At 49.3% G+C, this 26,299-nt stretch overlaps 1 protein-coding gene across 3 annotated transcripts; it reads right to left on the reverse strand.

The window, feature by feature from the left end:
* Window positions 1–80: 80 nt before the first annotated feature.
* Window positions 81–25,713, reverse strand: HAAO (3-hydroxyanthranilate 3,4-dioxygenase). Of its 3 annotated transcripts, XM_009184093.4 has the most exons (11): window positions 25,554–25,713; window positions 21,922–22,042; window positions 17,193–17,276; window positions 16,717–16,823; window positions 3,490–3,579; window positions 3,140–3,183; window positions 2,703–2,848; window positions 855–923; window positions 590–672; window positions 402–510; window positions 81–268 (listed from the first exon to the last, which is right to left on the reverse strand). In XM_009184093.4, the coding sequence occupies exons 1-10, from the start codon at window positions 25,631–25,633 to the stop codon at window positions 435–437; spliced, it is 900 nt and encodes a 299-aa protein (XP_009182357.1). In that variant the 5' UTR covers window positions 25,634–25,713; the 3' UTR covers window positions 81–268; window positions 402–434. The 3 variants fall into 3 exon arrangements, with proteins under 3 accessions (XP_009182357.1, XP_003908613.1, XP_009182358.1); XM_003908564.4 differs by having other exon boundaries at window positions 81–510; window positions 21,922–22,000; window positions 25,554–25,703; XM_009184094.4 differs by lacking the exon at window positions 25,554–25,713 and adding an exon at window positions 25,296–25,415 and having other exon boundaries at window positions 81–510; window positions 21,922–22,000.
* Window positions 25,714–26,299: the final 586 nt, after the last annotated feature.

Raw genomic sequence — 26,299 nt, forward strand, 5'->3', positions numbered from 1 at the left:
TGATGCCCCAGACACACCACATGGTCCTGGGGGCCACATGGGAACGCCAGCGATGACTGCCTGCAGCAGACCCACAGGTGTGCGTTCACCAGGAAGCCTTTATTGAGGGCCTTCTTGGCGGGGAAGTGCTGCACTGAGTCTGCAGGGACAGAGGAATGGTCAGGAGCTGGGCCAGGAGTAGACCACCTGGTAAGACTGGCAAGGCAGTAGGCTGAGGCTGCCGGAGAAGACGGGGAGTTGCTGCCCGCTCAGGGGCGTGGCATCTGGGCTGAGAAAGGCAGGAGGGTGGGTGACGACAATGTCCAGGTCTGTGGGGGACACAGCAGCAGTACACAGAGAAGCGGTGGGGCTGGCAGAGTTGTTCGGCAGGGATGGCACTCGAGGGTGCTTGCAAGGCACACCTGTGGCTGCTTCAGGCCATGGCAACAGGGTCATCACAGGGGCTTCTTGCAGGCAGGGTCCTGGGTCACAGACAGGGCCACAGAGCCTTGTGTTCGCTCCCAGGCATACCTGTGGACAACACAGATGAGCAGGGCTCACACAGAGCTGGACCCTGAGCATCCCAGGGAAAGCCTCCCCGCGTACTCACGAGGTCCCAGCTAGCACCAGGAGGCTGTCATCAGGGGCCAGGCTCAGGTGCCGTCCCCCCATTGTCACCACCGAGGAGCCCTCCTGGAGAAGAGGAGCAGGAGAATCAAATGGAGACTGTTGGGCCTCAACACCTGGGTGAATGTCTGAGTCTGCCTGGGCACCAAGGCCCCAAGAGTGGGCCCCGTGTGGGAGTCCCAGTCCCAGGAGTGGGCTGATGCCCTCCGGCAGGGGGTTCTGCAACCCTGTCCCTGAGCCCCACTTGCCAGCTGCCACAGCCACACGTCCACATTCTGTCTCAGGCCTTCGCTGCTGCCTTGCCCATAGGCGGTCACCTGGTGGGAGGTGAAACAGAAACTTCTGGTGCCTCTTCCCCCACATGGGAGATGGTCTTGAACCTGCCCCCAGACACCAGGCTTGCTTGGAGCAGGGTTGAGGCCCATAAAACAGGCCCATCGCCATGTGCTGAGCAGAGACCAGGACTTGGAGAGGAGGGCTGCCTGGGCTGCAGGCCTCCCTGTGCCCGCCACTGCCAAAGGCAGGCATGTATTTGGGATCACACATGCCTGCCTTTCACGTGCAGTGCACCCATGGTCCCTCTGATGTGTGCTCATGCAAAGGCATGCCCACCAGGGCACACCAGAGACACATTTACATCAGCTTCCCAGAGGGTGCAACCTCCCTTTCTCCGAGAGAGGTTTTGAGTTTGGCCTCAGGAGGCGGGAGGGACCAGGAGGGTGAGGCTGAGGCCTCTCTGACATGCACCAGCCTGGAAGCACGCAGCTGCTGTGCAGGGCCATGCTCCTGCTGCCCCGGAGAGGGCGCATATTCATTAATGTAAATCGAAGCAGGTAAGAGCAGCGTATGGCAGAGGTGGGGTGCAGGGCTGAGTGGCACTGCTGTGACATGTGCGCATGTTCTCGAAGCCCTGTGTAAGCTCAGGACGTCCCTGGTACCCAGGAGCAGCAGGCCGGGCCTCTACGGGAAGCCTGTGGCCATGAGCATCCCTGCACAGACTGACTCATTCAAAGCCCACGGGACGTGCCAGTGGCAAGCCGTAAAGCACAGGTGAACACAGGTCTCCCTGCACCACTCTTGCCCTCCCAGCCTCGTCCCCACACATGGTACAGAAACACCACTCTGGCCTGTCACTCCCTGCTTCAATACTTGGATGGAGCGCTGTTGTCTTTAGGACAAGTCCTCCCACCTTGCCTAACCCAGCAGACCTACCAGGACCTGGGCCCTGCCTGCTGCTCCACAGTCCACCAGTCACACTTGTTCACACTTGTACCCCCACTCCCCAGCCCCGCCTCTGGCTAACTTCAGCTACTCCCAGTGCCAGGCTGTTTCAAGCCTCAAACAGCTCATGCTCATGCTTCTCCCTCACCTAGAATGCTCTCTCCACCTCCCTTTCTTTCTTTTACAAACTCCTACACTAGCTTTAAAATGCAATGTGCACATCTCCTCCTCCGGGAAGCCTTCCTTGACTTCCCTTTCAGCCTGGATTCCTCCTTTATCCTTCTATAGCTTCCTATAGCTTTTCTATCAGATACTTTATCACGTGATTGTGGCAATTGTTGATTAACTTGTCCATCTCGTTAACAAACTATACATTCTTTAAGGTAGCAAGTCTATCCTACTCTCCCACTAAAGCCTGAAACATAACAGGCATTTAATAAATGCGGAATGAAAGAAAGTCAGCCTTGTTTGAATCCCTCTCTCCACCCAACCCTCACTCCCAAACAATTCTCTCCCTTTTGGCTTCCAAGGCTGTGACTGGCTGAAGGCTCAGGAATTCCTAGTGAGGGGAAAACTGCAGACCCCCAGGAAGCTGCCAGTGAGTGGGGGAGCCTCCAACTCTGAAAGTGAATTCAGTTCTTAAAATTGCTTGGGACCATATAGCCTCCACAGACTTTGCCCGCAGCAAAGCCATCGCCCTCTGCGTCAGGGAGGGAGCACAAAGGCCTATGCTCATGTCTACAACCTCTGAAATGTGGCGTGTGTGTGTGTTTGTGTGAGTGTGTGTGTGAAAGAGAGAGGCAGTGAGAGAGAGACTGGTTCCCATTTTCCAGGGCTGCTGGGAGGATGCCCCGGATGTCCCAGGACTGCATTACCTGGGTCTCATAGGTGTCCCCAAACAGGCTGAGTGGTGCGCCTGCCTGCAGCTCCCTGCGGTGGCTGTCCAGCCAGGCCTCCAGGGACATGGGCTCCATGATGGATCGTGTGCTCAGAGGGAATGGTGGCTCCTTGAGAAGCTGGTCTGCACCCACAGCATGACTACAGTCGGTGTCCTCAGGACCCAGGACCCAGCCCACCCAGCCCCAGTGGGCTGAGTTCCCAGGGGCCCCAGGTCTCAATTGCGGGAACAGGCTCTGGATCCGGCTCAGTGATCAAGCAGCCATGTAGGGGGTACCATTGGCTGCCGTCTTCTCAGTACCTTGAGAACTGGGCAGAATATTCACAAAGAGACTCCCCGGTCCCCTGGACCAAAACCTATCCTATTTTGGAAGAGGAGGGAGGGAAGGAGAAGGGCAGTTCCCAGCGGCCTCACCAGGGATGGGCTTTCCTGTTCTGTACTGCTCAGAGCTGAAGAACCTGCAGGGACGAACAGGGAGGAGCAGGAGTGGCGAGCACTCCCATTGGAGTGACCAGTGACACACACATACACCATACTCACGGTCAGGTGCAGGAGCCCACAAACACTCATAGGGCCCTCACACAGCTGTGTGTTTGCCATCCTTTCCCTCCCAGCCCCGTGCTGCTGCTCCTCCTTCCCCCCAGCGGCACTGGGCTCTCTGGGCCAGGCTCCCCACCCTGGGAGGGGAGACTTTCTCCCAGGCCATCAGGTGCTGATGCAGAGCCCCAGGAAAGCAAGAGGCAGGGGCTGGGCTGGGCGCTCACTCCTGGATGATGGGGGCCAACTGCGTGCCGAGGTCCTTGCAGTAGAACCACTTCTCAAACAGAACGTCCATGGTGTCGCCCACATAGTACCTGCCAGGGCAGAGGACAGGCAACCCTGCTGTCCCCATCTGGGTGGCTTCAGGGCAGCCCCACTCAGGCCTGGCTCTGCTGCTGTCTGCTCCACCCGTGTTAGCACACCCTAGTGGTCATTGGTCACTTAACACCTTGCTCTTCAGAAGCACATGTGCGCCCCGAGAGGGGTACTATCCCCAGAATTCACACGGCTCTGTCCGGTTCCCAAAACTAGACCCAAACTAGTTCCCGAAACTCGACAAAGCAGGTAGAAGTCTGAGGCTCAGAGAAGCTGAGCAATCTGGCAAGGATTACACAGCCTGTAAGTGGTGGAAGCAGGCCAGTCTCAAGACAATCTTAGAAACTTAGAGAGCTTCTAATCGCAGTGCTTTCGTTTTTCCCAAAGAGGAAGCTAAGGCTGAGCCTGAAACCAGGGCCAGTGGCTGGACGCTCTGCTGGCTTGCAGTGCTGTAGGCCAGAGTGCACGGACACTTAATAAACCAACATGGCTGAGCACAGTGGCTCATGCCTGTAATCCCAGCACTTTGGGAGGCTGAGATGGGTAGATCACTTGAGGTCAGGAGTTCAAGACCAGCCTGGCCAACATGGTGAAACCCTGTCTCTACTTTTAAATAAATAAATAAATAAATACAAAAAATAGCCAGGCATGGTGGCAGGGGCCTGTAATCCCAGCTACTTGGGAGGCCGAGGCAGGAGAATTACTTGAACCGGGAAGCGGAGGTTGCAGTGAACTGAGATTGCACTGCTGCATTCCACCCTGGGTGACAGAACAAGACTCTGTCTCAAAAGTAAATAAATAAGTAAAAAAAAAAAAAAGAAGCCAACACGCAGAAGATGTCCCCCAGTTAAGGGGTTCTTCTCCTGTCAGCGTCATGATTGCCTTTGAGAGTTGGAGCAAAGCTTTGAACTCTTTTCTGGGGTAAGGCCCACGTGCATGTATGTATAGCCTTCAGTAGACCCCTACAGCCCACCCCAGCCCCCAGCCTGGCTCAGTGAGCTCCTCCCCTGGCCTGAGGAGCGCCTGGTAGGCTGGGATGGGCCCCAGGTCCCTGTGTGTGCTGCACATGGTGGGTGCCAGGAACGCCTGTTGACTGAATGCCTAATGCCCAAACCCAGCTCCTGGGCCCAGGCCAGCTCTGTCTGCTCTTAAAAGGGATGTGGTCCTGCTGATGGGAGATGCTTTACAGACACACAGTGCATCCACCCACCTGGCAGCCTAAATCCTAGCCTGGGATGGAGCTGGCCCCGGAAAGCTTCATAACTGGATGGCAGTGCCCTCCGGGAACTGCCTTTGGAGTGGCATTTTAATGTTGAGTCCCTGGCTTTTATTAAAGGTCAAAAGCAGCCACATGAAATGTGTTATTGAATTTGCTATAAAATGATATTGAGGACACCATCCTCTCCATCAGACTCCCTATATTAAAGTCCCTTGGGACAGATTTTTTCTAGACGATAAGACCATGTCTGTCTCTACAACAGACTGTTACACAGTGAATGATTATGTAGCCATTGTGTTTTTTGAAAAGATTTAATAGTGTAAGAAATACTTGGCTGAATGTGGTGGCTCACAACTGTAATCCCAGCACTTTGGGAGGCCGAGGTGGGTGGATCACCTGAGGTTGGCAGTTCGAGACCAGCCTGACCAACACAGTGAAACCTCGTCTCTACTAAAAATACAAAAATTAGCCAGACATGGTGGTGCATGTTTGTAATCCCAGCTACTCAGGAGGCTGAGGCAGGAGAATTGCTTGAACCCGGGAGGCGGAGGTTGCAATGAGCCGAGATTGTGCCACTGCACTCCAGTCTGGCGACAGAGTGAGTCTCCATCTCCAAAAAAAAAAAGAAATACTCATGAGTTTCTTTTAGGTAAAAAAAGATATAGCTATGCATAGAAATAAGACAAGACAGAAGTTTAGGTTTCATTGGTGACATGACAATTTTTTTGTTTTCCCTTTTTTATTATTTTGTTTTCTTGAGATATAATTCACATACCATCAAATTTATCCTTTTATTTATTTATTTATTTATTTATTTATTTATTTATTTATTTTTTTGAGGCGGAGTCTGGCTCTGTCGCCCAGGCTGGAGTGCAGTGGCCGGATCTCAGCTCACTGCAAGCTCCGCCTCCCGGGTTCACGCCATTCTCCGGCCTCAGCCTCCCGAGTAGCTGGGACTACAGGCGCCCGCCACCTCGCCCAGCTAGTTTTTTGTATTTCTTTTTTTTTTTTTTTTTTTTTAAATTTATTTATTATTATTATACTGTAAGTTGTAGGGTACATGTGCATAACGTGCAGGTTTGTTACATATGTATACTTGTGCCTTGTTGGTGTGCTGCACCCATCAACTCGTCATTTACATCAGGTATAACTCCCAGTGCAATCCCTCCCCCCTCCCCCCTCCCCATGATAGGCCCTGGTGTGTGATGTTCCCCTTCCCGAGTCCAAGTGATCTCATTGTTCAGTTCCCACCTATGAGTGAGAACATGCGGTGTTTGGTTTTCTGTTCTTGTGATAGTTTGCTAAGAATGATGGATTCCAGCTGCATCCATGTCCCTACAAAGGACACAAACTCATCCTTTTTTATGGCTGCATAGTATTCCATGGTGTATATGTGCCACATTTTCTTAATCCAATCTGTCACTGATGGACATTTGGGTTGATTCCAAGTCTTTGCTATAGTTTTTTGTATTTCTTAATAGAGACGGGGTTTCACCCTGTTAGCCAGGATGGTCTCGATCTCCTGACCTCATGATCCGCCCGTCTCGGCCTCCCAAAGTGCTGGGATTACAGGCTTGAGCCACCGCGCCCGGCCAAATTTATCCTTTTAGTAACAAGTAATTTTAATTTTGTTCACTTCACATTCCTGTACTTTTCCAGATTTTGAGAATGAATGTGTATGACTTTGATAATCAGAAAAACAAGTATTTTTAAAATGCCTATTATACAAGACATATGGGCCATAGTATCCTGATCCTGGTAACCTGACGGGAAACTTGAAATTTTTTTTAGTTAAAAAATACAACAAACAATGATAACGCCACTGCATTCCAGCGTGGGTGACAGAGTGAGTCCCCTTATCAAAAAAAAAAAAAAAAAAAAAAAAGAGAGAAACAAAACCAACCAAACAAAACACTGTTGAGCTTCTGGAAAATCTCTATTTCCCTGAGCAATAGGTTACTTCCTCCTTTCAGAGGAAAGGAACTGGATGACTGGTCAGAACCAAATGAGAACCCTGGCTATGGAATCAGAATGTCGACAGCAGGGCCTGTGTTCTTCCCCTCTTTGGTGTTGACTCCCACTTCTCTTTATACTGTCCTGGCCCTAACTCCGTATTTCTCTATAATGCCAGATCTAGCAAGTAACGCGTTAACAACTTTAACTTCTTTGTAATGATAACAGCACCTCCCCCATAGGATCGTTGGGAAGACTCAATGAATAAATACATGCAAAGTCCTTAGCCAGGCATCTGGCACATAGCAAGTGCCATCCAGATGTCAGTGTGTGTTGTGGAATGAGCTGGGGTAGAGAAACTAGCTGAGCGAGGCACTGGCCGTGACTCTAAACTCTGGGGGGAAGCAGCAGTTCTGGCTGCACTGGGGGAGGTGGGTGTGACTTTGGAACCCCTCTGGCCCGCTTTCCACATCCCACCCCTCCCAGAAGACCTTGTGAAAGGAAAATATCTTGGGTCCCTGAAATCACTAAACTAAAGGGAAATGTCAAGCTGAGAACCGCTTAGGGCAAACCTGCCCCTCATACTTTTTTTTTTTTTTTTGAGACGGAGTGTCGCTCTGTCGCCCAGGCTGGAATGCAGTGGCCGGATCTCAGCTCACTGCAAGCTCCGCCTCCCGGGTTCACGCCATTCTCCCGCCTCAGCCTCCTGAGTAGCTGGGACTACAGGCGCCCGCCACCGCGCCCGGCTAATTTTTAATATTTGTAGTAGAGATGGGGTTTCACAGTGTTAGCCAGGATGGTCTCAATCTCCTGACCTTATGATCCACCCGCCTTGGCCTCCCAAAGTGCTGGGATTACAGGAGTGAGCCAGTACGCCCGGTTACCTGCGCCCCATTCTATTCAAAGTGCCCCTCTACTCACTGAGATAAATGCGTATCTGATTGGCTCCTCTGGAGAGACTAATCGGAAACTCAAAAGAATGCAACCCTTTGTTTGTTTTCTACCTATGACCTGGAAGGCCTTCCCTGCTTTGAGTCATCCTGCTTTTGCTTTGAGTTGTCCGGCCTTTCCGGACCGAACCAATGTCCATCTTAGATATGTTAATTTGATGTCTCATGTCCCCCTAAAATGTATAAAACCAAGCTGTGCTCTGACTCTCTTGGGCATATATCAACAGGACCTCCTGAGGCCGTGTCACAAGCACGCGTCCTCAACCTGGCAAAATAAACTTGCTAAATTAACTGAGACCTGTCTCAAATTTTTGGAGTTGATATTTTGATAACCTCAGAGGGATTCTGAGTGGAGGTGCCCCTGACCTTTGACAAATCTCCTAAGGGTGCTTGGTACTGGCGTGAGCTAACTTTATGGCTCAAACCAATAGGACAATTTGCTGAGGTCTGGGAGCACCCGCTCTAGAGAATCCCTGATCTCCCCAAATTTGGTTGAGATCTAAAGTTTATTTCGCTGTACAACTCCCTCTTTCTTTTTGCGTTTTACTTGTTTCCAACAAGGAAGGCAAGTTTTCCTGTTTCCATGACAATGGAAGGCAGGTAACTCGTTTATGAAGTTTGAGTTCGCTTCCGATAGGAAAAAGGAGGTTTTTTTCCTGCTTCTAGGATGGTAGAGAGCTGTCTTGAGCCTGAGACCCACCCCTAGGTAAGTAGCCGAATTGAGGGTTTGTCTTGACTAAAGTTAACGATCAGCTGCTCTTAATTTCTGCTGACCATTAGAGTGCTCAGTGATCATGGAAGCTGTGCGATCATTTGTTTTGCTTAACTGTTTGTTGTTGTTGTTGTTGTTTCTGTTTTGTTGTTGTTTCAGTCTTTTTCCCATTGGGTTTGATCAGCTCTGCCTGACTTGATCAAATCCTAAAGAAGTTCCAAATTATGGGAAACAAGGCCTCTGGAGTGGCTAAATTCCCCTCCACCCCCAACACACACACACACAAAGGGCCGAGCACAGTGGCTCACACCTGTAATCCCAGCACTTTGGGAGGCAGAGGCGGGCAGATTATGAAGTCAGGAATTCCAGACCAGCCTGGCCAACATGGTGAAACCCCCTCTTTACTAATAATACAAAAATTAGCCGGGCGCAGTGGCGCGCACCTGTAATCCCAGCTATTCAGGAGGCTGAGGCAGGAGAATTGCTTGAACCCAGGAGGCGGAGGTTGCAGTGAGCTGAGATTGTATCACTGCACTTCAGCCTGGGTGATAGAGCAAGACTCTGTCATGGGGAAAAAAAAAAAAAAAAAGCTGGTCTGGTGGGGGGAGAAAAAAGGCCAGCAAAAGGAGAAAAAAAAAGATGAAAGATTTTTTATTTTGACTGCTAAGGGGCTTGATTTACATAACAAGGCCACCTTTTGCTAACCAGGCAAAACTGAAAGAGCAATGGCTGTACTTCTGAAACAGCAGCATTTGTTTTCCTGCTGAAATACAGTAATGAGATTTAAAAAGATTTTTTTAAAAGAGCTCAATGGTTAAAAATCAGCTTAATTAAAAGCTAACATCCAAGGGGTGTGTGTGTGTGTGTGTGTGTGTGTGTGTGTGTGTGTGTGTGTGTGTATTTAACCTTCAAGTTTTTGTTTTTGTTTTTCTCCTAGGACCTTGTCTTTTTTTTTGAGCAAAAGTTTTTTTCTTCTCAGTTGACCGAATTCTGTTTTCTTCATTTACTTCTGCTGTCTCTCCTTTCTCTTGCACCCTCTGCTGCATGAGGGACCTAAAATAGTTTATAGTAGCCTGCGGTTTCTTAAAGAAAATGAAGAAGGCACTAGACTCCTTTTAGGGGAGAAACCTGTTTTTCCTTATCAAGAATGTAAAAAGATATATTGGTCTCAACTCTTAAACTGCTTACTTTTATATTGGTATCTGGATTTTTTTTTTTTTTACTAAAATAGTTATTGTAACTGAGGTTACTCTTACTCTTGAGTTTTTAAGGAAGAGTGTGGTTTTATTGCTTCTGGGCCTTTGACTGAGATCAAGTGTAGAAGAGTGTGGTTTAGACACTTAGAAATGTCTTTGTTTAAAAAAACCTTTTTTTAAGTGCACTGTAAAAGCAACATGTGGTCTAAGCTCGTAATAATTCTCCCTTTTTGGAGACCCAGGATTCAGTGTGGGCTTTGCCCAGAGCTCAGAGATCCAGTTAAAAGATAGGTAGTCCCGATCTAAATAAAATTGGTCTCCTTATACAATCCTATGATAGATTTCTATAATTTTATGTTTGACTTGGTATCCATCTTTTTTTTTTTTTTGACAGAGTTTCGCTCTTGTTGCCCAGGCTGGAATACAATGGCATGATCTCGGCTCACTGCAACCTCTGCCTCCCGGGTTCAAGTGATTCTCCTGCTCAGCTTCCCTAGTAGCTGGGATTACAGGTATGTGCCACCATGCCTGGCTAATTTTGTATTTTTAGTAGAGATGGGGTTTCTCCGTGTTGGTCAGGCTGGTCTCAAACTCCCGACCTCAGATGATCCGCCTGCCTCTGCCTCCCAAAGTGCTGGGGTTATAGGCATGAACCACCATGCCCAGCCAGCATCCATCTTTAATCTCCCTCTAGCACTATCAGACTTATTCTCTCTGTACCTTATGATGTAAATTTTGCTATTTGATTTTTCACCTGAGTTGTTTCCTTTTTTTTTTTTTTTTTTTTTTTATTGAGACAGATTCTCACTCTGTCACCCAGGCTGGCGTGCAGTGGCGTGATCTTGGCTCACTGCAGCCTCTGCCTCTTGGGTTCAAGCAATTCTCTGCCTCAGCCTCCTGAATAGCTGGGATTGCAGGCGTCCTCCACCATGCCCGGATAATTTTTTTGTATTTTTAGTAGAGATGGGGTTTCACCATCTTGGCCAGGTTGGTATTGAACTCCTGACCTCGTGATCCACCCACCTCGGACCACATCTGGTGAGTTGTTTCCTTTAATACGCAACTTTAAGGCTATTTAGCTGACAACTGCCTGTGGTTGTAAAACAGGTTATCAAGAATCTGAAAGTCTGGCTGGGCATGGTGGCTCACACCTTAATCCTAGTACTTTGGGAGGCCGAGGTGGGTCGATCACCTAAGGTCAGGGGTTTGATACCAGCCTGGCCAACATGGTGAAATCCTGTCTCTACTAAAAATACAAAAAATTAGCTGGGCGTGGTTGTGGGCACCTGTAATCCCAGCTACTTGGGAGGCTGAAGCAGGCGTATCACTTGAACCTGAGAGGCGGAGGTCGCGGTGAGCCAAGATTGTGCCACTGCACTCCAGGTCAGGTGATAGCGCAAGTCTCTATCACAAAAAAAAAAAAAAAGAAAAAAGAAAAAAGAATCTGAAAGTCTAAGATAGAAAAAAAAAGTTGTTATGAATCTATAAGATGTACTTCTATTAGCATGCCTAAAACATCTATATATGTGTTGTATACACAATGTTTCACTGCTGAAAATATAAAAAGGGGCTCTAATTAACTAAACTAAATTCCTCTCAAAGTTAGTTCAGCCTATACCCAGAAATGAACAAGGAGAGCTTGGAGGTTAGAAGCAAGATGGAATCATTTAGGTCAAATCATTTTCACTGTCTCAGTTCTAAGTTTGCAATGGTGGTTCTATAACTTTAAATAATGACTATCACAATTTTTACAAATAATCTAAGTAAATGATTAAAATAAAATAATTATGTAAATGCAATAGGATAAATACTTGTAGATAACCTTGTCATAATTTAGAATCTAAAGTTAAATTAAATAGTAGACATTTCATTATTTGGGTACTTTCCAATAAAAATATATTTGTAGGAAAACATTCTTTCTAAAAAAAGGTGCGTCCTTTTAAAAAAAGTGAACCATTTTGTCTAATTTAAGGCTTATTTAAAGGTCATGTATAAAACAAGAGAAAAGGAACCAGGAAATAAAAGAGATGTAAAGAAAGTTATAAAAACAAAGAAGTTTTTTTGTGGTAAGAAAGCTTAAAGAGAAATAATTTCATATGAGAAAGACTCTCGTACAGTAAATTTAGTTGTAGAGTAAAATGACTGGTTGTTGAAGAAGGAGGGATGTTCAGGACAAACCAGAAAGTCCAAGCATAGCATGAATGGTCTGTGTAAGTCACAATAAGAGGACTTATTTTTTTAAAAAACCCAAAAACTTTTATATGATCAAGTTGTCACATTATTATTAAGTTTGGGTTGCTTAGGAAAAAAAATGAGATTAAATTTTTTCAAAAGTTAAGGTTATTACATTTGTGTATCTCTCTGTATGTGCTTTTAATGTCCTTGTGACATTAAGTTACAGGGCTTTGACTCCTGGGTCTAAAAAGGACACCAGGTCCTGCTAAATTTTTTTTTTTTTGACCGGAGTCTCGCACTGTTGCCCAGGCTAGAGTACAGTGGCGTGATCTTGGCTTACTGCAACCCTCCACCTCCTGGGTTCAATCAATTCTTCTGCCTCAGCCTCCTGAGTAGCTGGGATTACAGGTGCCTGTCACCATGCCCAGCTAATTTTTTGTAGTTTTAGTAGAGATGGCGTTTCGCCATGTTGGCCAGGCTGGTCTCAAACTCCTGATCTCATGATTTGCCCACTTCAGCCTCCCAAAGTGCTGGGATTACAGGCATGAGTCACTGTGCCCGACCAAGTCCTGCTAAATTTTAGACACTGGCATCAATTAAAGCGCCATCTTCAGGCCCAGTAGAAGATGCCAATCAAAATAAACTGCATTCCTGAAACACAGGGACAGAAATTAAAACTATTCAACTCCTTAAGGCCCAGGGACTATCATGGAAGAGGTGGGCATGGGAGATTGTAAGGACCAATTTTGAGAGATAAAATAAGTTCAGTTTCTTGCTGGGTGTGGTGGTGGCTCATGCCTGTAATTCCAGCACTTTGGGAGGCCAGGGTGGGTGGATCATGTGAGGTCAGGAGTTTGAGACCAGCTTGACCAACATGGTGACAGCTCGTCTCTACTAAAAATACAAAATTAGCCAGGCATGGTGGCACATGTCTGTAATCCCAGCTACTTGGGAGACTGAGGCAGGAGAATCCCTTTAACCCAGGAGGTGGAGGTTGCAGTTAGCCAAGATCACACCATTGCACTCTAGCCTGGGCAACAATAGCAAATTCCATCTCAAATAAATAAATAAATAAGTTCAGTTTATCTATAAATTAGTCATTAATGTCAAAGGTACACTGATGCAAGACCAGCATATGGGCCCCTGTGTCAGATTTAAAAAGTTTTCTTGAAGCATTAACTGACTCCTAAGTAAAGGTTATGAAAGGTTTATGGAAATTATATCTTATCGTCAAGATATAATTTTTAAAACTATATTTAGTTGGGTTCATGCTATTTTTTTGTTTGTTTTGAGACACAGTCTCACTGTCACCCAGGCTGGAGTGCAGTGGCGCGACCTTGGCTCACTGCAAACTCCGTCTCCTGGGTTCAAGTAGTTCTCCTGCCTCAGCCTCCTGAGTAGCTGAGATTACAGGTGCACACCACCATGCCCAGCTAATTTTTGTATTTTTGGTAGAGACAGGATTTCACCATGTTGGTCAGCCTGGTCTCGAACTCCTGACCTTGTGATCCCCCTGCCTCAGCCTCCCAAAGTGCTGGGATTACAAGTGTGAGCCACCATGCCTGGCTTCATGCTATTTTTATTAGAGCTTATTGTTTGGAACAGTAAGTCTCTTCTCAAAGAATGAAGGTTTTCATTTCTTTGAAATCCTCGAGTTATTACTTTGGTTAAATGAACGATCCTATATTGTGATATCAAGAGTTTTAAACCTTTGATATTTGACAAACTTTCCAAAATCAAATGATAAATTATATCTTTTTCTGACCTAATTAATCTGTTAAGATATTGGGTTCCCTAATGTCCAAAAATGACATAGTTATTTGGTATAAAAAAGCATTGTCAAATATGAAATGGTGTTTGGTTTTCTTTGGGCTGTATTTGTATAAATATATTATTGGTATGTATTCCAAAATTATGGGAAACTCCTATAATCCTGATAAAACTTAGTGCACATAATCAGTAATAATCATAATTGTATTAAATTATTGTGTGCCACAGAAGTAACAAATTTCCTTGCCAACTGTGTCTTTGACTATGGCTGCCTTAAAACTTTTTGTCATTCACAGACAATGGTCCTGTTTTGCTTCTCTTTAGGAGGTGGCTTTAAAATCAGCTCTAGAACTCAGGTGCTCGTTTTTTTGTTTTTGTTTTTGTTTTTGTTTTTTGATGGAGTCTCACTCTGTTGCCAGAATGGAGTGCAGTGGCACAATCTCGGCTCACTGCAACCTCCGCCTCCTGGGTTCAAGTAATTCTCCTGCCTCAGCCTCCCGAGTAGCTGGGAGTAGAGGTGCACACCACCACACCCAGCTAATTTTTGTACTTTTAGTAGAGACGGGTTTTCAACATGTTGGCCAGAATGGTCTTGATGTCTTGACCTTGTTATCCGCCTGCCTCGGCCTCCCAAAGTGCTGGGATTACAGGCGTGAGCCCCCATGTCCAGAGAACACAGGTGTTCTTAAATGCAGGTTTCTGATAACTTTGGAGATAGTGACATTAGAATAGAGAAGAAAAACTTTCAGGACTCTCATGGAGGGCTGAAATGTTCATGAATATCAAGCATAACAGGAGTAAACTATGTAAACTGAACTCATAGAAGACTAAAGTAATCTTTTTTACTTTTGCTTTAAATGTTGCTGATCCTTTGTTTTGTTTTTTCAGAGTCAAGGAAACTTTTTTTTTGAACTATTGACAGTTTTGAACAATTTATTATACTCCCATGAACAAAATTTGGAGCATATTTTTTTCTCTCTACCTGATTTCTCCAGAATTTGGAAGCTATTTGTGAGTATTCTTAACTTATGGCAATACAGTTATGTGCATAAGTGCAGTAAGAATCTGTTTTCATTTTGCAACAGGACGTAATTGGAGAAACTGGCTATTTTATTAAGGCTTTGACTGGAATGGTGTGCTTTCCTTTAAGGAATGAAGCTTGGTTTATGGAGCCAATAAAGACCCCTTAGGGAAACTGGCCTCATACCTTCCCTGTATAGGGTTCCTGACCTCTGATAAGTAAAGGCCCTGTCTTTGGTGACAGGCCCAAAAGCCCCAAGTTTACCTTGGAACCTCAAGAAGATCACCCAACTCATAGGTATTTAATAGCACATATCCATGGCTAGGCTTGGCTTTAAAAATAGCTCTTGTCTGAGATTCCTTCTATGGAAAAAAGTTCCATCAAAGTCAATTTAAAAGCCTATGTAAAAAATAATTATTCTTGGCCAGGTGTGGTGGCTCAAGCTTGTAATCCTAGTACTTTGGGAGGCCGAGGCAGATGGGTCACCTGAGGTCAGGAGTTCAAGACCAGCCTGGCCAACATGGTGAAACCCCATCACTACTAAAAATACAAAAAATTAGCCAAGTGCGGGTGCCTGTAATCCCAGCTACTCAGGAGGCTAAGGCAGGAGAATCACTTGAACCCAGGGGGTGGGGGTTGCAGTGAGCTGAGATCGTGCCATTGCACTCTAGCCTGGGCAACAAGAGCAAAACTCTGTCTCAAAAACAAAAATTATTCTTGTTGCACTGTATACAAATAATTAGGCCAAGTATAATAAAGCAAATCAGTCCTACCATGATTTGTCTTTAAAATGGGAAACTGGAGAGAGAAAAATTATGTTTTGAAAACTATAGTATACCTGTTGTTAGATTCTAGTCTTGCCTAATGTTTCTCAATTTTTATTATTTTTCTATGATTTGGACTGAATTCTAATTTTTCTTGACTACAAGTTTTCAAAATAATGTTTTCAATTTTTTTACTCTTTTTTTTGTTTGTTTTTCCTAACTTGGAGTTACTGAAAGCTGAGCTGTGCTTTCTTAAAGCCCTGAAAACTGAAGCCAGACAACTTAAACTTCAGAAGAAAATATCAACAACCTATTTACATACCTAAACCACTCTCATACCTGCCTACTGATGTGTGAACTTCAGAGTAATGTGGCCTATATAGATTTTCCAGGATTGCTCTTTCGTTGGTTGTTGTTTTTCTTCCTTCCTCCCCATATTTTCTCTTTGTAAGACATGAGACTTAACAACTTTCTAAAACTGAACTTCCCTAATAACTTGGGATCTACCCGTCTAGGAATAAACCATCCTAGCCATGAGAGATCAGACAAAACCTGGGACCAGAGACTCAATTTCTTCTAAAATGCTTTCTCCAAAAGATTTTTAAAAAGAAAAGGGGGAAATGTGAAAGGAAAATATCTTGGGCCCCCAAAATCACTAGGTAAAGGGAAATGTCAAGGTAGGAACTGCTTAGGGCAAACCGGCCCCCCATTCTACACAAAATCACCCCCCTGCTCACAAATGCATATCTGATTGCCTTCTTTGAAGAGGCTAATCAGAAACTCAAAATAATGTAACCATTTGTCTCTTATCTACCTGTGACCTGGAAGCCCCCTTCCCACTTTGAGTCTTCTCACCTTTGCTTCCAGTTGTCTCACCTTTCCAGATGGAACCAATGTTTATCTTACATATGTTGATTGGTGTCTCATGTCTCCCTAAAATGTATAAAACCGAGCTGTGCTCTGACCACTTTGGGTACATGTTGTCAGGACCTCCTGAGGCTGTGTCATGGGCACATGTCCTCAACCTTGGCAGAATAAACTTTTAAATTAACTGAGACCTGTCTCGAATTTTCAGGGTTCACAACCTCATGCAGAAAGCACAGATTCTGATTCCAGCCAAAGGTCATCAGGCTGAGTGGGCTTCCAGGGGGTCACAGAGAACAGAATCCACCCCACCCAATCCACCCCACCCTACCCCTCCACCATCAGCCAACAAAGACAGGATCTCCACTGCCTCTGCTGTGAAGCCCTCCTGCCCACTCAGTGGCCAGCACATGCTTTCTTGAGTCTATCTAGGATCCTTTTAGCTGCAGTTTGGAGCTGTGCTCCTTTGCTGTTTGCCCTTTCTTTGCCCCAGCCCTCCAGACAGAATTTACCTAAGACCATCTAGCTCGGTCTCCAGCCGCCTTCGCTCAACCACCAGCCCCACAGTATTGGCAAACCTCTGTGGTGAGTGGGGCACCCTGGCAGGCAGGAGGAATATCTGCAGTGGTAGAGATAAGGTGCACAGTGAGGCCACTATCCCTCACGGAGACCTTAGCGCCCCCAACATCCTGGGCATCCGCAGCTGACCCCTGGGCAGCAGAGTGGTACTGCTTGTCCACCCTGGGCCCTCTTCTCTGCCCAGCCTCTACACCGGGGAACCAGAGGGAATGTTGGACTGTGCTGAGGATGGAGCAGCCTGGAAGAGGGAGGATGGGGGGGCCTGGAAGAGGGAGGATGGGGAAGGGGCAGGTTGGCAGGTGGGGTGTGGGAGAGCAGGAAAAGGTAGGGAGGATAAGACCTCAGCCAGGGCCAGGATTCCAGCTGTGGCTGCCTTTCTCTTCCCCACCCTGCTGGGATCTGGCCTCACCTCTCCCTGCCGAATGACCACATCCCGGTGTTTGCCTTGCTCCAGGACTCGGAGAACCATGTCTCCCTCCAGCTGGTAAAATACCTGTGGGACAGGAGAGAGGCTTGGACCCTCCCCACTTTCTCTTCCAGGTCCTTGGCCACTGCCCAGGCCCTGAATTCTGACTGGGAAACCTGAGAACTTTCTGAAGGCCTCGGAGTTGATGGGCAGCTCTGTCACTTCTGTCCCGAGGCCCGTCTCCCCGGTGCATACCATGGAGTGCTGGGGACACACGGGATCATGTCTTGGACATGCAAGTGATGATCAGAGTACCCAGGATGCAACGGTGGTTACCTGGCTGGCGGGCAGGAGCTGGATGAAATGCTCACTGGGGAAGTGAATGAGACAGCAGTCAGGTAGGGGACCCACCCATTTACTATGTGCCAGGGGCTGTGCCAGGCACTTTTCCACCAGAAACCTCACAGCAAAGCCTCCAAAGGTATCATTAACCCCGTTCAGCAGAGAACAAAGGAAGAAAACCAAGGCTCAGAGGGTAAAGCAGCTGGCCTAAGGTCACATAGCTGGTTACTCTCCAGCCGGAGCCGCAGCTTGGACCCAAGGCTGTATGTGGCTCTGGAGCCTCTGGCCAGGGTGATGCCTTGGCAGCAGGTGGGGCTGTGGAGGTTGCTGGCAGCCTGGGATGAGTTAGGTGCTGTGGGGGATGGGAGTATGTGCCTCTTGTGCGCTCCCAGGCCGGGGGGCGGGGGCTCCTACTGCATTTTTCCGATTTCATCCTAAGTCCCTAATTTACTGAGATCACCCCATGGAATTGGGAGGAAGAGGAGGAGGCAGACCGGTTTTCTCCCCACCCGTCACACATTGCCTAGGTGTTAAAAGCCCCAGCCAAATAGCTGAAGGAATGTTATCAACAGCGTCTACTCAGAGAAACCAAGCTGACCTGGAGGGACCTAGAGAGATGTGGCTCTGCAGTCTGCCACTAGGCACAAATAGTCACCACCCTTCTGAAGGGCAACTTGGCCATGGGCGTGAAGTGCCTTGGCAGTTTACACCCCTGGAGGGACTGTAGGGTTTCTTGGGATGCAGGACCCTCAGTGCTAAAACTGGGAAAGTTCTGGGTGAATCCAGATAGCTGGTCACCGTACAACCTTGACCTCAGTAATTCCACCTCAGGAATGAGACCTCAGTTCATCAGAGACATACCTGCCTAGTGGTGTATGTTCAAGGCTGTTTTTAATGCAGTGCATAGTTAAAAGCCCTCAGCTCTGCCAGGGTGCTGTGTGCCCTTGGTCAATTCAGTTAGCCTTTCTGTACCTTGGTTTCCTCATCTACAAAATGACAGTTATCTACTCAAAATGGAGATGTGAAGATGCCAGGGATGCTTTACACATATGTGCTCAGCACATAGTAAGTGCTCAATGAGCCTCTAGCTATTAGTATTGACGATGGTAAGAATGACAAAAGTAATGCTAATATAATTATGGGGAAGTGTAAATATTTGATGGTAGATTCAAAATATGGAACATTATGCAGCCATTAAAAACTATGTTTTTGAATAGCTGTTAATAGAAAGGGAAAATGGAAAATGCTAAAGTTATGTTAAAGATTCAAAACTATACCCAGCAGGGTTTTAGTTTGTAGCAATACACATATAACAGAGGCAGCCTGTTCACAGCGGCCCTCTGCGTGGTGGGATTACGAATGAGGTAAGGATTTTTCTGTCTATATTTCTCATATTTTCTACAAGGAACAATATTTACTTTCCTTATTAAAAACAACCCATAGACTGGATGTGGTGGCTTATGCCTGTAATCCCAGCACTTTGGGAGATGGGAGGATCACTTGAGGCCAGGAGTGGAGACCATTCTGGGCAACATGGTGAGACCCCATCTCTACAAAAACTAGAAAAAATTAGCTAAGTATGGTGATGTCTGCCTGTAGTCCCAGGGACTTGTGAGGCCGAGGTGGGAGGATTGCTTGAGCCCCCGAAGTCGCGGCTGCAGTGAGCTATGACTGCACCACTGTACTCCAGCCTGGGTGACAGAGTGAGACCCCATCTCTAAAAAACAAAAACAAACACAAACAAACAGAAATCCCATACACATTATTTCATACAAATAATAAGAAACCTACCAGGTTCTCTTCTAGGGGGCATTTCAGTATGCTCTTCTCCCTCACTCTCCAAGCTGGGAGGAAGCCTGTGTGAGAGAGTATGTGAGTGTGTGTGTGTGTGTGTGTGTGTGTGTGTGTGTCTAGGGTCCTTTCACAGTGAGGGAGGGGAGGAGGGGCAAAGGAAAAGTTGGCAGGAAAAGTTGGGAGAGGGGAGTCTGGAGTGACCCTCTGGGCCAGATATAAACCCTTACAAGGCAGGCTACACGGTATTTTCTCTATTTTCTTGCTCTTGTCCCCTGCTCAGAGGCCTTCCCTGTGATGAGGGGCAGGCCTGGCCTGGAGCAGAGGTACAGATCACTGAACAGCAGAAAATCCCAAACAGCTGTGGGCAATCCTAAAGGAATTATGCTCAGTTTGGAAGTAAATGATGTTTGGGGGCCTGGGGCAGGCTAGAAGATTAACTGTACTGGCTCAGGCAGCTAATGAATAGAATCTGGCTTTCTGACCTGGAAAGGCCTTTCAGGCAGGCCAGGCGGAAAGGGCGAGAGGTGTAGAGGAACCATGCCTATCAAGCACCAACTCTGCACCAGGCTCTGTGCTCATACTCTATGCACATTGAATTATTCCACCAGACAGGGGCCGTTGTCCCCATATGCTTATGGAAACAGACTTGGAGAGGTGATGTGATGTGCCCTGTCCAAGATCCCAGGGTTAGTAAGCGGCAGAGAATTCCCCCATTGCAAGTTCATCTGCTTCTGGCCCCCCTGCACCTGCACGCTCCAAGAAAGGAGTGAGGTAGGTGGAGTATAGGTGGTAGGTGGCGCTGGGGACTGGGGAGCTGGGTCAGGGAGCTGGAGGTACCCTGACTGTTATTGCAGAGGCAGAGCTCGGCGAGGAGGAAAATGGGGTTTGGTAAGAGGTGTGATTTGAACCCAGGTCTGAGCGACTCCCCTTTTCTCACTATTCAGGAGGAGCCCGGACCCTGAGTTACACTGCTTCCATAGCACAGCCTGGAGTTTTCCCAGGCTCCAGCTGGGTGAGGATAAGCAGGGACAGAGAGGAGGCTGACCCTTAGCCCTGAGGCTGCGCAACTGCTGCACCACCCTGCCACCAAAACCTCAGCAGGGTGGGACCAAGCCCTGTCACAAGCCCACCTCCAGCCAGATTCCTCCCAGACACCTGGGTGTCCCTTCAGAGTGAGGACACCTGTGCTGGCCAGCCCTCCTCATCGCTCAGCTGCCATCTGAGTCAGGGAATGGGCTGCTGGCCAGGCCCCTCAGGGGACACCCAGCCACCTGAGCTTGGAGAAACCACGGGATGGGCATGGGGCAGAGGCAGCAGGGGGCGAGAAGGGAAGCAAAGACAGAGGGAGACAGGAGAGGTGGGTGCTGTGAACAGGGCTGACAGAGAAGGCCGAAGTCTCTGGAAGACTCCGCAGTCAGCTGTGCCTCCCATACCATAGCCACGCCAGGTCTACCCACCTCCTCAGTATAGTTTTAGATTTTCCTATTGACTTTTTCCACCAAGGAAACAGTCTCCAGTGAGGTGTGTTTGTGAGAAGGGGGTGGCCAGGAGAGGTGCAGGGCCCCTGGAGCATGAGAGGTGAGGGGTTGGCTGGTTCTGCTGGCCCGGGGCCCATCGTTCCTCCGCACAGCCTTGCGTGTCCCAGTGCACACATGAGGTGTTCAACAAATATTTGTTGAACAAGTGATTCTCCCATGCTCACTACAGTCCCTGGCTGTGGCCTGGATGCCCTCAGTGGGGACAGAGGCTGTTGATCAAGCTGGACTCTGGATCTTGAACCCCCAGAATCAGGCTCCCTGAGAGGACGGGGAGCCCTACTGATCCTTTCCCACTAGAGGAGATTCTGTGTCTCTTCTGAAGGGGACACACCTTTCTCTTTAAATTTTGCTTTTGTTTATTTATTTTGGGGTAGGTAGTAGGGAAGCACAGTCCAAACTTCAAGGTGCAAAAGGTGATTCAAGGCAAATTCCCCCTCCCACCTGCCCCAGCCACAAGCCACGAATGGGTTTTGCAGCCTCTAGTTAAGGGAGGGCCACCCAGCCCCAACTCCTCCTTCAGCTCCAGACACACCCTACCATGCCTACCCCTTAGCCACTAGCTCCTCCTCCCTCAGCCCCTCCCGCTCCCTCCGCCACCCACTCAGCCCAGGCCTCACTCACGCTATTTTTGCACTTTGCCCCTGTCTGCAGGGGAGGATCTTATTTTGGAGACCAATTGAATCTGTCAAGTTTGTGGGGAGGGGACCAGGACATCCCCCCGAACATGGCCAGCCCCTATATCCAAGGGGAGGATGCCCCACAGCTAAAGCCTCTGTCACCCGCAGGGTGTGGGCTGTTTCCCGGGGCTCCCCCAGCAAAGGTGCTGGCTGTGGAGGTGTCACTGCCTGCCCACCAGCTTGGAGGGAGCAGTCATGCCCTATGATTTCAGCTGTGCCCCCTCCACTCATCAGCCACATGTCCACCCCTCTCCACTTACAGCCACATGTCCAGCCCTCTCCAGTCCATCATCTCTGGGCCTCGAGTGGGAAGCGCCCCCTCCCCCCAGGGCCAGGCTCCTTGCCCACAGGCCTAGATCTAGGGAGACCAGTCAAACCTACCTCTTCACCCTCTTCGATGTGATAGTCCTTCCTGGTATTGGGGCCTCCAACGAACATGACTTTGAGCTGCTCCTGGTGCCTGCAATGCGCGCAAAGTAGGGGAGACGTTCTAAACCATCTCCTACGAGTGAAGAGAGCAGGGGTCCTTTGGGGGCCAGGAGGGAGCCTGAGGGCCCCTGGGAGAAGGAGCAGGACTGTTTTGGCCTCACTGTCCCTGTCCCCCAACTCTCATCCCCAGTTCATGCCTGCGTGCATCTAAGCGTCTATGTGTCTGGGATGGTGTCTGTGTGACTGTCCCTGTTTGTGTGTCCCCCCACATCCTCTGACCCAACAAGGGGAATGACATGGTGGTGAATCTATGGCTTTATCAACCAGGATCCTGGGCTGTGATCAAGATCTCAAATTACAGGAGAGTAGCAAATTGGAGGCCCCTTCCCAGGATGAGGCAGTGTAGGGGCAAAACGACCTTGACCTGCCGCTCACTCGTGCTGTCTGACTATGGGATCCTGCACTCTGCCCTGGCTGGAGGCATGGCTTCGTGGGTGCAGGAGACTATAACATCTAGCAGGGGCCTCAGGCAGTGTCAAGTCAGTGTGGCATGTGTTTACAAGTATAGGCCCTGGGGCATGTTACTAACCTTATCTGTAAAATAGAGGAACAGTTCTTACCTCACAGAGTTTAAACAGAATACATGAATTAATATTTGGAAGCTCTCAGAATGATGCTTAGCATGTAGTAAGCACTATTTAAGTATTTGATAAAATAAAGAAACCCGGCCGGGCATGGTGGCTCACGCCTGTAATCCCAGCACTTTGAGAGGCAGAGGTGGGTGGATTGCTTGAGGCCACTAGCCTGGCCAACACGGTGAAACCCCGTCTCTACTACAAATACAAAAATTAGCCAGGGCTGGCGGTGGGCACCTATAATCCCAGCTACCTGGGAGGCTGAGGCACGAGAATCGCTTGAACCTGAGAGGTGGAGGTTGCAGTGAGCTGAGATCGCGCTACTGCACTCCAGCCTGGGTAACAGAGGGAGACTGTCTTAAATAAACAAATAAATAAATAAACTCAATACAGCCCTCTCATTTTACAGCCAATTTAGCCCGCCAAGAGAGGGTCACATAGCCAGGGAATGACCGAACCTGAGCCAGGTCCCAGGCTCCTTGACTCCCACGCGGGCACTGGGTCTGTGGGGCATCTAGTCAGCTGTTTGGAACAAAAGGGTGCCCAAACTCCTCAGTCTTTCTGCTGTTGATGTGGTGTTACCTTTTTATGGGAAAAATACCTCAGCACCTCCTGAGAACAGCCCGCCCCACCCGCACAGCAGGGTCCCCTTTCAGGGTGCAGACGCTGGGGTGAATCAGCAGCAGAATGTGTCTGGGTGCGGCTTCAGGGTCTTCTCAGGTGGCCCTGCCACAGAGGGCAGGGGTGAGGGCTTTCCTCTGGGAGGGGAGGTGCTGGGTCTGGGACCATTTGTACACACAGGGCACAGCATTCTAGAGGCTGCCTGCATGGATGATAATGGTGTGGATGGCAGGGGAGGGGCTATGGGGGAGGTCTGAGCCCCCAAACTAGACTGGCAGGTCCTTTCTGAGTGTCCTCTCCTGTGGGCTGCTTTCCAGCCCAGCTGGGAGGCATGGAGACAAGACGGAAGAGCCAGTCTCTTTCCTTTTCCTTCCCTTTTGGGAGGCTGGGCCCAATAAGCCAGAAACACACGTGTCGACCTGATGTTTGAAAAGGTGGATGAGGCACAGGGCAGGAGGAGGCTGTCATGAACAGTCCATGCTTAAAAACTTAAAGCTGCATAGAGCTTCAAGGAAGGGAGAGAAGCTGCAAGGAACTTGACTGGGGAAGGGTATGCATGGGAGAGCTGGGTGCAGAGGCTCTGAGACTAGAAGCACCGGGGGTGACCTTGGGAAACGATGTTGAGAAGGCTGGACCAGGAGGGTGGACCAGCCGTGGAGTCTGGTCTTGGTCTAAGGAGTGCCGGGGAACCTGGAAAGTTGTTTTTTAAAATCAACTTCACTGAGGTGTAATTTAGATATACACAGACAATTCTTAAACAACTCCACTCAAGAACTCTTTCAACCCATCAGTCAGGATGCACAAACCAGACCTGCCCCTTCTCTGCCCAGAACCCTCAAGCAGCTTCTCACCTTGCTTAGGGGTATTATGGGCTGAATAGCAACCCCCCCTGTCAAATTTATATGTTGAAGTCCTAACACCCAGTACTGCAGAATGTGACCTTATTTGGAAATAGGGTCCTTGAGATGTACTTAGGTTAGGATGAGGTCATCCTGGAGTAGGGTGAGCCCCTGATGCAATATGTCTGGTGTTCTTTTAAAAGACGGAAATTTGGACACACACACACACACACGAGGAGATCGCCTTGTGAAGACGAAGGTGGAGGTGGGTGTGGTGCAGCAGAAGCAAGAATACCAATGATGCCATCAAACCACCGAATGCTAGCGAGAGGCCTGGGCAAATGGACGCGAGACCTCAGGGAGCGATGGGAGGACGGAGAGGGAGCGACCACAGACGGGGATGAAGTGGTGGAAGGAGGCAAAGACAATGCTACATCTTTGATTGGGGTGGGCAACAACAGTGGCCGAAGAGATCTTTGGGGAGCTATTGACTGTTGGCCATGTGGTATTGCATGGTAACCAAAAGTGAGCGTGGACTCTGGAGTCGAACTGCTCCATGGGTTGTCTGGAGCCTATCCCACAGGCGCTCTGTGACATTAGAAAAGTTACTTATGAAAATCCCCCCCCCCATGGCGCTACTGTGAGAATGAGATGAGATGACGTAAAAACACTCGGCATAGTCCTGGGCCTGCTGTTTGGTTTGAGGTGCCACCCTACTGACCATGTCCTGTGGACACAGCAAAAATGAGGAATGTGAACCTTGATCTAGCCGGCATGTGAGGCCCTGCCATGGAACTGGGGGGGTGAGGGAGGTGACCGTGCCACAGGGGAGGGCCTGAGAGGTCTGCCTGAAAAAGATGGCAGCTGGACGGCCAACCCTGTTGGGTGCTGCAGGCAGAGGCTACTGGCAGAGGTAGCCTAGGGAGGGTCTGCTGTGGTGTGTGTGTGTGTGTGTGTGTGTGTGTGTGTGTATTCGTGCACACCTGCAAAGAGGGGCTCTGGAAAGAGCAAGAAATCAAGATCTTCCCAAAGGAGCGGATTCTCTGCCTTCCCCTTTGCCTGTGGCTTCTGGCACAGGGTTGGGGTGTATGATTTGGCTGCCCCCAGGCCTACATTCTAGTGCAATTCTGGGGCCTTGAAAACCACCCTCCCCACACTTTTGAGTTTTCCCAAAATGCACAGTGTTACTTGGGTTGGAGTATTGTTTCTCAGCCCCGGAAGGAGGGTGCACCTTGTCATCTCATCTCCCACAGCCTCAGACCCAGCTCAGCCTTCTTCAGAAGTCAAGACCACAGTCACCAGAAAGAGGAACAGACTGATGTGGTGGAACCGGAACAGCCTGTCTCCATCTTCCCCCAAGAACCAAGAGATTGAAGCCGCCCTTCTGCAGGCTTTTGGGTCCAGGAACTCGGAGCTGCAAGGTGAGGGCGCAGATGGAGGAGGGGGAGGAAGCAAGGGCAGGGGGAGGCCATGGGGGTGCCGGACTCACATGAGCTTGTTGCAGACGGGGGGCTGGAAAGAGCCCCGGTTCTCCTCCACCCAGGCCCTCACTCCCACGCGGCGCTCCATGACTGTCCCGGGCGCCTCCTCGCAGCGCCGTCCTCCCGCCGTCGGAGGCCCCTGGCTCCGCCCAGTCGCCTTTTTAACCAGAATCCCAAGCTCACGAGGCGGAGCAAACCCCCGCGACCCCGCGGTGGGAGCTTGGGGCCGGCAGACTTTGGCCCCTGGTGGACTTTGGTGTGAGCCCCCCGCCCTCCGCGCCATCCCAGACCCTGGCGAGCGCGGCGGCCGCAGCGCTGGGGTAACGGCGGCCCGTGCCCCCTGCTTCTCCGCGGGGCAGGGGCTCGGTCCCCGCCACCGTCCTGGGGGCGCCCCACACACTTGCGCCTGCGGTGGGGCCTGCTCCCGGCGGAGGACACAGAATCCAGACCCTTCCTGGGCGCTTGTCCCCAGACGTTCCTTCCCTCTACGCCCCGGGGGGAACCCCAGGGAAGGTCCCCAGAAATACTACAGTGGGGAGATCGCGGGTTGGAAGTCCCAGCTCCTGAGAACACGGTGCTGGCTCTGGGCTCAAGATTTGGCTTTCCCATTTGGAAAAGGGGAATGACTGCCCGGCCACTCAGGGCTGCCGCGCGCACCCAGCGGGAAGCCGCACGGTGGTCCCCGCAGGCCCCGATTCAGGGTGAGCCCCAGACCCGCTGCGTGGGGCCCGCAGACTCCGCCGCGGGCTCGGCG

Source organism: Papio anubis, chromosome 14, assembly GCF_008728515.1.
Source record: "Papio anubis isolate 15944 chromosome 14, Panubis1.0, whole genome shotgun sequence".
NCBI classification, from domain to species: domain Eukaryota; kingdom Metazoa; phylum Chordata; class Mammalia; order Primates; family Cercopithecidae; genus Papio; species Papio anubis.